Source organism: Acanthaster planci, linkage group LG09 (assembly GCF_054643075.1).
Source record: "Acanthaster planci isolate LZ-2023a linkage group LG09, COTS_SCS, whole genome shotgun sequence".
NCBI classification, from domain to species: domain Eukaryota; kingdom Metazoa; phylum Echinodermata; class Asteroidea; order Valvatida; family Acanthasteridae; genus Acanthaster; species Acanthaster planci.
This window is the reverse complement of record NC_141785.1, coordinates 8553242-8565579: the sequence shown is the minus strand read 5'-3', so window position 1 is coordinate 8565579 and position 12338 is coordinate 8553242. Positions and strand designations below refer to the sequence as shown.

General features: G+C 40.7%; 1 protein-coding gene across 1 annotated transcript in view; it reads left to right on the top strand.

The window, feature by feature from the left end:
* Window positions 1-1454: 1454 nt before the first annotated feature.
* LOC110980689 (transmembrane protein 132E-like) overlaps window positions 1455-12338 on the top strand; it is a 50131-nt gene continuing 39247 nt past the window's right edge. Inside the window, exon 1 of the mRNA XM_022237587.2 lies at window positions 1455-1772. Coding sequence (XP_022093279.2) covers window positions 1712-1772 — 61 coding nt within the window. The 5' untranslated portion in view covers window positions 1455-1711. The remainder of the gene's footprint in view (window positions 1773-12338) is intronic.

Sequence of the window (12338 nt, the reverse complement as noted above, 5' to 3'; positions counted from 1 at the left end):
GATTCAAGGGCCAATTACCATACCCAGCATACTTTTCAAGTCTTCCCATTTCACCCATTGCTTTCAAAAACTGTTATCTGGGCGGAAACAATTTGGGGCACTTGAAATAAATTAGCCATAATGAAACCCTGGCATAAAGCTCTGTATGTGCCGCTGAATGCGCGGCGAGTTTTAAATTCAGCCACAGTAGACTAAAAAAAGTATGCCTGCAAAGCTTTCATTTAAAGAGGGCTCCGAACAAAATTCTTCGCCGTAGCGATAATGTCGGTGATATATCATTTATTCCCATATAATAAGCTGCCGTCCGCCTCGACAAGCCCTAACGGCAGCGAAGGCGTACTCGACCACCACAAAAGACATGAACTGATCGCCCAGATCCAGTCCAATCAATTTATTTTTCAATCATGCCTTCCTCCCGGCAAGTGCACATAAATATATGCCCCGGAAAGGAACGGGAGGGGGGATGTGTATCGCCAGAATGCCATTTTTGTGAGAGAATAGTTCGTGGTGTTTTTGTCGGCTTTTCGGCGTGAACACAGTCACAAAGCGATCGGATTACAAAGGTTGAATTGAAAGCCACAGCTTGGCCATCCAATTACGCTGGATGAATGGCTTTCTCTCTCCGCCGCGAGAGGCCTGTAAACCGTGGCCTGTCAAGTGATAAAATGTGTTACATGGGCCCATTTTGTGCCGTCGAAGATTTTGGCTTCTTTCAAAAAAATAGAACAAGGTCACAATTTTCACCCCAAACGCTTGACTTCCCTGTAAAGTTGTAAAGTGAAAAAACGTCGAAAATGCAACGCTCTTATTTTCTTTATGTGCCTCTTAGTTAATGTTTGCTTAAGATTAATTTGATTTGAAAGCAGAATACATAACCCAAGATAAAAGGAATCGGATAATTGCTTTATTGCATAAACAATACAAGAAAAAAGGTACACAGTCCAACAATATTGACGCATTAAAATAAATTAACGCTGTGACAATGTTTTATAACATCGAATTTGAAATACATGTAGGCCTATTTCAGTTTACCTGTGAGGTTCACCAATTATCCTTCGATTTTCTAATTAAAAAAAGAACCTCTACAAGGTTCTGGAAAGATGGTTTTATTGCGGTGGGAACGGCGGTCTGCTTTGATCTCCGAAGCAGAACTGTTCCATTTGGGAGACTTGATAGTGTGCTAATTAAAAACTCAATAATTTCTCCTTCTATCCCAAATTGTTGATGTCACTCGGTGTCCTTTGAAGGTATTCGGTTATTCAGTTGCAATTCAGTCTCAGTTAAATAAAATGATAAAAAGTAGAATAATATATCCTTCGAGGGAGGTGATTGAAATACTGTGTACATGTTTTTTTTTCTCTGCGGGCCTCGCGCATGCACAATGTGTATCCCTGAGTGAATCAAAACGCAACACCGCATTTTGTACACAGACGTATTGTACACAGAAATCGGTGAGCACACAAATCATACATTCACGCACGCGTACATGCGCTACTCGTGAGATAGACTAGTCGCTCATCCAGCACGGGACTCTAATCAGGCCAGACGGATTGCAGAAATGCTCCCAAAATAATTGCTCTTCCCCGCCAATCTCCGAATTTTCTCTCTAAAAGAAAGGAAGGCAGGGATCATCGAGGATCTTTTCTGAGTGTCTGATTGTCCCCCAGCTCTTGGATTTCTCTCTGTGTGGCGTGGTTTAGCCGTCAAAAATATGGCTGGACGAGCGAGCTGGTGGTTTATGGTTGGGATCGTGGTCGTTACCGTGCACGGAGGTGAGTGTTATACCGTGTAATTTCCAGTTATTTCGGTATGGTCGCGGCCCTTAACGCAGTGGCGAGTAGTGCCGCGTGTGGGCAAGTTGCATGCCGTACCGTGCACAGAGAGTTCAGGTGTACGTGTGGTCTCGGTTATTAAACAGCTCATTAGTGTTTTTGATTCTTGAAATTCGACGTCAGTTGTGTAAATTTTGTCAACCTTGTTTATTGTTGAAGTTCTGTGTGAGTTGAGGTGTGTTTTGTCTGTGATCGTTCAAGTGTCGAGAAACAAAGTCATACCTTACATTACAGTTACATGTACATGTACAGTCTGATAAAGTTCTTTTGCAATCTGGATTACCAGTTTGATTCAGAATAAATAAGCCTGTGATATAAAATACAGAAGTTACAGAATAACATGAATTGCTTAACTGGTCCCTCCTCCAAATTTACATCATGCATGTGTGCATTTTCATCATCTTCCATGTCTTCAAGAGCTAAATGAACACTTTAAAATATCTTCCAGAAGAATTTTTGTGCAGAAGAAAAGTCACTGCATTTCTGCCTAGAGGTATCGAATATTAAAATCAACTGTAAGAATAAAGACAGCTGTGCCAACTTTATGTGCAATGACACCAGTACCACCACAAAGAGCACTGTGTCAACATTGTTTGGTAATATTTTGGTAATGACATTTAATGCAGTCTAATCTGGTAATTTTCACCTTTTTTCAAGAGATTCAGTTCAGTGTGAAAACCTTTAGTTCCACACCACTTCACTATTGTGATCTTTTTTATATACATATTTATGAAACTGGCATATTTGCCAACACTTATTTGCCTTGGACTGAACTTCTGTTGGAAATGCATGAACACAGTCAAGGTTGTAAAAATTGGACCTTGCCACACATTGATGCATCATCTCCTGTCAACCCTCTAGAGAAAGCGCGCCCTGCAATCGTGAAGTTATTCAAAGTAATTTCCGCTCGGAAAGACACAGCGTCTATATGTCTGCCCCTCACCCAACTCTCTGGTGGAAGAGAGATTCAGGCAATGCCTAGGTGGGTGTCTTGTTTTCTCTGCCATGATGAGAGGAGTTTCTTGTTACATCTAACTCCTCCCCCCTCAAAAAAAAAGTTAAGGAAAGGAAAAATGCTTCTTGCAGTGGATTGTGGGGATTTAACCTTCCCTCCAGGGATTTGGAGTGGAATGTATCCATACTGGTTATTATTTCAGGCTTGTTTTGGATCCCCTACCCCTCTGAGTCATTAAAGGTACACATGTCTTCAACTGCATGTACATGTACATGTATTCACAAGGTGCTCATGCATACATGTGGACTTTTGGGGTGAACTTTCTGTCCTAACAAACACAGTTTGCAAACATGGTACAGCATGTTCTGGGACTTGCTCTAAGTAGACAGGAAACTTGAAATTAAAAACTGAGTTACAACTTCAACTTCAGTGTGTATAGTCTTGGCTGACATGTAAACCTTCATAAGTTAAGTAAGCAGTAGTATAACTACAAGGTAGTTATATTCACGAGCAAGAATTTGCACTCGTAGCATTTTGATTGAATCCTTTCAATTGGAGACATTGGAAATTTGTAGAATTTAGTTGGTAAAAGGTTTTTTAAAATGGCCTTTGGAAGTTGATTTTCCCCAAATTGGTATGAGTGCTTTTCAGACTTGGGAACAAATTGTTAAAGCCAGTGTAAAGGGTTTTTCACATGTGAATTTCTTTAGAGAATGGTGTTTTTTTTTCTTTCATGTTTCACATAAGAAAGGAAGATTATGTATTCTGCACATGTTTTGAAGTCAGCTGAGTTGAGTTCACTGGTGCATAATCTTCATGATGTGGATTTAATGTAAACTACCCTGATGTTTAGTTTTGAGTCTAATCAAATATGTCGTGATGCCCTCTCCCCCTAGAATTTTAATGAGATTAGTCGCCTGCATAGAAATAGGAACCATTTCAGAGCTCTTTGTAGACAAAAGAGATCTACCTGGGCAAGAGGCTCTCAGCTTAAAGAAAATTCCCCCTTGGCCAATTGATCAATGTGAATTGCACCCCCCCTCTCCCATCCACTACCAAGTTGGCTCATTCTTCCTGTGAGAAGCACTTGGTCATTCATGAGGGGATCTTGGGGCAGTGAGTGATATAATAAATAGTGGGAATCAATACACTGTCTCAAGTGCCTGGAGCTCTGAGAAAAGGGCCGGACAGTTGTCCTGAGGGGAAAAGACATTATCATAGTACATGGACAGTATTAGAGCATATTTACTGGCCGATTTTGCTAGAGTAAAAGTCAGGGATAGATAAGATTTGTGATTGCTTATTGGTTTGTGTACAAGGACAAGACAAAGAAATAAACCATGATTCGTGCATGAAAGCTAAAGACAGTCTTAGTCATTGCAATTTATATGAACCTAGGCTACATGTACTCTATTGTCCTGGTTAATCTTAAATGACATGGGAGGTCACCAGAACTTTTGAAATAGACAGTGGAGGCTCTGTGGTTACAGGTTTGTCCGAGAAAAAAAGGCTGATTCAACCTCAAATTTCTTTATATTTGAAGAAGCAGTTTGACAGTGTTGAGACCTGTACTTGTGCTTGCAGTTTTTTTTCTACATAGTAACTAGCATATATCATTGTCCTGTGTTTTGTAAGCATACATGTGCATTGAGGGATTGCTCAAAAACGGTTTGTTGTGCGCCACAAAAGTACATGCACCTTTTGCTGTTGTTGCTTTCCTTTTAGCACTATTGACATTATTAGTTATCACAAGCACAAGTGGAATATGGAATAGTAAAGTGCATCTGTGTCCGTCATACCACATGTTCGAGGACCAATGATGGGTGGGACATTTTCTTATTTTATTTATTTATTCTGGCAAAAAGACAATTTATAATAACAGTCACAGTACAAAAACACAAAAATACTAAGAATAGTAAAAGGCAGAAGCTGTAACAAACAGCTTATTCCCCTGGGGTTCCTCACAAAAAGAAAAACATTGATATAATACTAAAAATATTAAAAAATACACTGGTGGTTAACATAGATTTTTTTTTGAAAATGTATAAAATTTTGAAAAATAACCCACAAATTCAAAATTTAAATTCTTTATCACATGTTCTCATGTGATAAAAAATTGATTTTAAATCAAACTTCATGAAAATAATAATGAAATTATACCAAATGTCAATATCAGTGGACGAGTGGTTTGCAAAACATTTTAGAACAGTTTCATTGGCAGTCCTCCTTGCATATGCCATCCTGCAAACAGTCGGAAATTGCAAGCAACCCTAGAATCGTAATGAGGTGTGCGGGCATTTGAATGCGTCAATCAGCATAAGAAACAAACATCCCACTTTTGAATAATTCACAGTGAATTCCGCAGCTGTAGCATAAAAAGCATTTGCACAGAATAAGAACAGTGAAGCACATCAGGTGTGATATCGACCGTGCAAAACACTATAATATCACACTGGTGGATCGACCAATCAGCATTGCGGATTTAAGTTTTGCTTGAAGGTAATGGAAAATGCATGTATCCACCTCTTAAATTCTCCTGTATGTTGCATCATACTGTGCAGCTTTGGAACTGGTTCTTTCTGCTTTTTTTTCCTTGAGCAGTTTGACTGGAAAAGGAAGTCCTTGGTAAATTTAGGGGTCAGCAGCTGGCAGGCTATCTGCCCAGAAGAAACTTGGTCTGGTGCCATAGTCACTGCAAGGAAACTGACACCTTTTAGGCCGTGGACAACACAAATGGGCAAAGCAAAGTGGGTCATGCAGTGGCATCACAAGAGCAATCAGATACCAGGATCAGATCCTGATCGGTCCCATAGGAATGGCAGAAAATATTGAGTGGTTGTGGTTGCAGATACATACACAACCTACTGGCCAAGACCTGAGGCTGTAGCCAAATCCCATTTTTTTTTCACCATTGGCTTACTACAGTGAAAGGCCATAAGCCATGCTTTCAGTGTCACTGTCAGACTTGGCTGATGGAAGTCTAGAATCCAATTCAGCCTTCTTGGTAATAGACATACAAAATTGAGTTGGTGAATATCAGCATTTGTCATCTGTATAATTGACTTTTCTATTTCCATACAAGTGTGATTACATATATACTGCACATACTGTACATGTACCTTTGTTGCATTGAGGAAAACTACTGAATCATTCAGTCTTGTTTATAGTCCCTCCCTGGGGGGGAGGGTGGGCTTGGTTTTGCTTCCATCTCTTCCATCAGGGTCCCCATAGGGAGGCCACTACCAGGGCAGATAAGATTTCAGTAGGACTGTCAAGGCATGATAGCTTCCAGATCCCCAGGATGCTAATGTGGGCCACACATTCAAAAATAATGTCCCCATTGCAATGTTGAGGGAAGGTGCATAGTTTTAGGACGTGGATCATTGTATGTGTTGCAGGGTCATCCTTGGCCATTTTGTAATGTTTTGATCAGACTGTCCCTACAGAATGCTCTGCATTAGATTACTTTGAGGTCTAGGCTAGATGAATAATACAGGCTTTGCGTGGCAGCCATCTTGCAGGGCAGCTTTTTTGTTCAGACAGAGAAGCCTCTGTTGCACATACTGGTGAACAAAAACACTGGCCCGCAGGAATTGGCAGCCATGCAAACCCTCTATAAGACAGTGTCGGTGTCTTGAAACTTAGAACCTATTTCGTCACATATCCCAGAGGGGAAAGTGCATGGCGATCTTTCCAACTTTAGGCAAATTGTTATCTCTTTGGCTGCTGTTATGCAGACAGGAAATGGTATTTTGTTTCAGTACAGATCTAAAGTTTGCATATTGGGGAATGACTTGTCAGTCTGCACATTTCAGCCTTGAGTGAGGAGTTGTACGTGGGCTTGCCATTAAGTTACTGATTTCTTTTCATAAACTTTTAATTTCGGTGATCGTTAACTAGCTTAGGATGCTTGGGGGTGGGTTTTGGGAAGGGTGATATTTGGGGAAATATATTCAATGTTTTGTGTAAATGATACACTTTGCAATGGGTCTCAGTCAATATTTCTGCACAGCATAAAACAATTTTTAAATATTTTTGTTCCGAACTTTGAGTTTGAAGTTTGTGGCTGCATTCCAACTCAGTATGAACTCTGGTACTCATTGAGAGAAAACAGCCGGTTTCCCTTTTTTGCAATTTTGGGCTGAAAATTAGGCCTGAGATAATCGAATGCATCTCACAGTAGAATTTATCCTGCGGTTTGTGGCCAGAGTTTGGTATGCCATGCTTACTGCGGAGTTGATGCTGTGTTGGCAGCGCACATTCTAAGAAGCGTGTTGCAACATGTTTTATGCATAGCTCACGTCATTGATACCTGTATCCTTTTGCTCCACTGACTAGTTGGAGACTGCCCGGTCAGCTATCAGCAGGGGACAGGTGCCAAAGCTGACACTGTCACCAGCTGAGAGGCTGGTACTCTGACACCTTCCCAGACACACAAAAAGTGACAGGTTTCTTATTCGTTTTTTTAGGGGGCGGGGTTACAGTCCATACTTTTTGAACTCTGCATGGATAGGCACCAGGGTATTCTCTGCTCTCTGGGTGTTTGACACCAATAATGCATCGATTTTTTAGCGATGGTTTGTCATTGAATGATGCTTGTTGCAGTCTGCTGATCATGAAAGTCAGCCAGTCTGGAGTACAGCCAATCATTCACAGCATTGATCTTGACATGAACTGTAGGATCTGAGCAAGTGCAAATATGTATACATTATGTAAGACTTCTTCAGCTTCCTTTAGTGTTCAGAGGAATTTGGTTTTCCGTGGTGGTTTTATTTTTAAAGAACTTTTGTGGGCACTTGCAAAACAATCAGACCATCTGCATCTTAAAATTGCCAGTGTTTTCTAACATCTGATGTACACCAGTTACATACATGACCTTGTACACTTGCTTGCTTGTAATTTATGATCTACAGGCAGCGTTGAGACTTCATGGCTATGTTTTGTTCTTGTACATGTACTGTGTCTGTTGTATGCATTGCCTTGTCAGCAAGTACTTATCTGTTCATCTCAGTCTTCCATTTTCCAACTTTCCAAGTACATGTACTTATTAAAGTAATAGACCCCTTGTACTTGGTGACCATTCCTTTCACATGGCGTGGAACCACTGAAAAACCATTAAGTGTAATCCCTTTATAGTAGGCCTTACATGTACATGTACATCAAAGTACATGTACTACAATGCCCATATATAAAAATTGCATGTACACATAGGACCTACCTGTTGTGGAGACAATTTGCATGAACTCGAAAACCTTTACAAATCCCCTTTTTATTCATCTCCAGTCAGACACTTGGAAACTGAAACGTTGAATTGCTTGCCGGTTGACCCCAGGGTAAAAGCTATTCCCTTGGCCATCCAATCTTTTTTAAGGTCGTTGGCAGTATTAATGATATCAACCTCAAAGCGTTCTTTCCTCCTTGCTGGCTCAAAGGTGGCCCTGCATCAATCCATTACAGTCCTGAAAGGGGGCTGATGGACAGAACGATAATTCTGACAATGGTAAACCATCAGCATTTATTAAAGGGAGGGGGGCTGGTTTTATTTCCTACTCCCTCCCCCCAGTACTCATTGTGATGGTTCCCAACTTCCCCCTCCACCACCACCAAAAGAAAAGAACTTTATTGGCACTTAGCTTGACTAATGCTTCAAGGTTTTTTTTTCCTGTCTACTTCATCCTTCCCCACCTTCACTCCCCCCCCCCCCTTTCCTCACTTTCTTAAAGTTTTCACTTCAGGAGTGCAAATTGCCTTCAGGATACAGTCTTGGCAGACACAATGGTTCTGCCGTCATGCTCAAGCCACGTTGACAAAAAGACAACCCCCGTCAGTGCCCTGGGGTCTAGAAAAGCCGGGATGTTGGGAACAAGAGGCAAGACCCCTTCATCCCTAGAGCAAAATCCGGACAGTTATATGTTCTCTCTGTTTTGTCAAGTGCACGCATAGTTTGGGGGTGTTTTTTAGGAGTTTTTTTCACCCCAATGTCTGTGTTGTAGGGTTCAGGATTGGATATGATTGAAGATCTGCCAAAAAAACTGACAGCGCCAGAGAAAATTGATTTGAACAAATCTCCGACATTTGTGTGTGTCTGTGTTTTTTTTTTCCTTCAACTCTTGCATCGATTGAATGGAGGAAAGAAACTGGCGCAGGATTTTTTTTTTTAGCTTTTGGCTTGATTTAGAATCCGGGTTCCAACAATCCTAACTGATAATGCCCACCAACAAAAAGAGTTTATGAACTCCTTTTGTTAGTGTTTTATTGAGCCATTTTTCGCAGGGGCGCCTGTGGGAACAAAAATGAAGAATGGAGCAGTTTAGGATAATTGGAAACAGTAAAAAAAAAAGTAATTTAGTAAAGTGAATAGTGGAATGACTGCGTGGCCTTTCCATTCTTTTCCAGGGAGAGTTAGAGGGACTGTTTGCAAAGGGCTTTTGTGGGGCCCTTGAATGCTTGGCCAAGGAGGTTTGAATAGGAGGGTCAGTGTGCCGCGAACAAAGCTAAGAAATTGCCTTGTTAATAGGGGATAGGTTGTGTGAGAGGTTTTTTTGGGGGGGGGGTTGTGCAGAATTAGAGGGAAAGTATCAAATAAAAAAAATTCCAGCCTATTGTAAACTGGTCTTGAAGGGTCAACCCTTGTGTTCTATTTCATTTCCCCTCAATTGACACCAGCAAGAGGGAGGATGCTCTGTGTGAACACCCTGCCATTTGGGGGCTAGCACTGATCGGTGACAATGGCCCACGAAGGCTTGTGACAGACCCATTCACCAGCAGGATTGCCAGTGTTTAACAAGTGTTGGCCTTGGATTGAAACATATCTGCAGCCAACTGGCTTATAGGTGGTTTGACACAGAGAAAAAACAGAAACTATTATGTTGGACTGTGTGACAGCCAGTTCCCCACCTGTTGTCGGCATCCGGGACAAAGTCATCTCTCTCAGCTATCTCCAGTGTAGTATGAAATTGGAAAATCGCCGAACCATGTCACTAACTGCCTTGCCTGGAAATTATGGTATATATCACAAAGTTGGATGAGCTTTGAAAACAGAGGGTCCTCTCACACTGTTCAGGATCCGTGTGTTTTAGTCCCAAGTCAAGTGTGGAATTGGTGACCCCCATCTCTGCTCTGGTTATAAAAACCCAACCTGGATTCCCTTCAAACACATAGGCCTAAGACTCGCTAAATGTGTACTTGTGCTAGTTGTAGTTTCTCCCTTATTATATTGATTGCACTGGTGTACTAAATGGTCGTATATTGTGTACATTGAATGTACTCGTACTTACACATGTACATACCCACAGCCAGCAGCCGTCCTAATTTTTGGAACAGTCCCATGCAGTCCCACAATTTTAGGATCAGTTACACTTTGGGGGAAGAGCTTGAAACAATCATTTACATAGATTTTCTCAGACTGTTTAGGTCCTTTTGATTTGAACATTGGACTTGGCTGTAGAATGTTTTGCTGGTCTTTTCACTTGACATATTAATATGGTTATACTCTGAAGCCTTGTGTTTTGGAAGTCTTTTGGGGCTACACCCAAGAAAGTGCATGTTTAAATGCTCACTCTTGAACCGAAAATCAAGACTTTGAAAGGGACTTGGTCCTTGGTCAAACATTATTTCATCCCATCATTATACATGAAAAGGCATCACCATTCTCCAGTACACATCAGACAGCATTAACCCCTTTAATCCAGTAAGCCTTTCTAAACAAGAAACCTATCCCTTCTCCCTCAACCCCCCCCCAAGCAAAGACACCCTCCATCTTGAATTTCCAATGCCCTTCCCCTGTGTTTGAACAACCTCCACTGTCTGGAGTGGGAGCAGGCCTGGCAGTAAGTACTCTCACGTGGCCAGGAAAAAGTCCCAGACAGTAGTGAAACTTGAGGCTAGCAGATGTTATTGGAGGTTTTTTTGCAGGTATATAACCCACCCCCCATTTGTCAGGGCAGTGAAAGACCCACCATGTTTCAAGGTTGGCTTTTTTGTCCATAGGTTATTCATAAAATATCTTTAAAAACCAAGGACTGGAAAATAGACTGGGGGTGGAAATAATGTAGACTGCAAGTATAGATGTATCTAATTTGCATTACATTGTTGCAGTAATTATTACAGTGTTAAATTTCACATAGAGATGTTGTCGGTTTTGTATTTTGATTTCCTGAAAGCCATATTTCTTACAGCCCTCACTATTTTGTCATGTATCTTAAAATGACGAGTGTTCCGTATTCATTCTCAAAAACCAGTTTAGGTAGTTATATTTGATTTTTGCCTTCAAGAAATGTCACAAACCACAGAATTTCAAAGGTAGCTCAGTTGGTAGAGCACTGGTACGGTATTCCAGAGGCCGCAGGTTCAAATCCCACTCCAGTCAATTTCTTTGTTCATCTTTATAATTTCAAAGGATGTTCATAAAAACCATGACGGACATGTATATAAGTATGCAATCTTCTGTGTTGAAAGAATTGTGTAGTTTTTTTTAAAGGTGTGATTTTTAAAGCCCAAAGCACTCCAGCACACATAAGGCAAGGTTTCACTCAGAGGGATGTGTGGGTAAAGGAACTGGTATAAATGTGTATACCCCAAAGTCCATATTTACACCTAGTTATTGTTTTGAAAATGCCTCACTTGATTTTCAGTTCCAAGTAAAATAGAATGTTAAGTTTGCACATAATTAGAACTGTGGCTTGAAGTTGTTATTTTTTTTTTCAAGCCTGCTCCTACAGATTCCCCATTATCCTCTCAAGAGAAAAACCTACAGCTTAATTTCATCAAGAAGACAAAGAACAAAGCCATGCTCTTCCCTGCGGGAAAGTGGGAGGTGTCAAAGTTGGCATTAAATCACCGTTTTTGTAACAAAACCAGCGAGAGCCTGATTGACTTATACAGGTTTAGAAATTCAGCGCTCATCCTCCAGTCTTTGTAAGCCCAGGATTGTGCAGTTATGCTCCACAGTTATACTGCCCTTCCTGGGTGTAATAAAACGGGGCCTTGGAATGGCCAGCCATAAATTTTATGGCCCCCAGGTTCTGCAAGTTTTTTTTCCCCTTCCCTTTTTTACTCCAATCACAATGCATTTTACAACTTTGTTTGGCCAGAGTGTGTAATCACCAATTTAGTCACATGGTTTGGGATGTTCCATTTATTACCTGGAAGGGTGTTTCCTGAAATGGCCAAAGGATAATGTAATAATTTTATTCTTCTGACAAATCTGTATGTATAGTCTGGTTATTTATCATTATTTATTTTCAGTGAAGTTAAATGGTTGCTTTGATGAAAAGGCAGGTTAATTTTTAAAACTTCTTTTTCTCAGATATTATTCAGGAGGCTTAACAAGTACCTGTACGTGTTACACGTTTGAAGTGAACCCAAGCAAATTTTGCAAGATTTCCTTGATTTCGGGCAGTCAATCCTGTGAAATAAAATTAAATGCATGCCACGAAAAAACCCAAAGATCTGAAAAGTTGAAATGATCAGATGTATGCATACAGTAGTTTAAAATTTACAGGTGTTCTGCACGCATTCATATACAGTGTACTTGGATCTTCAACTTTGCA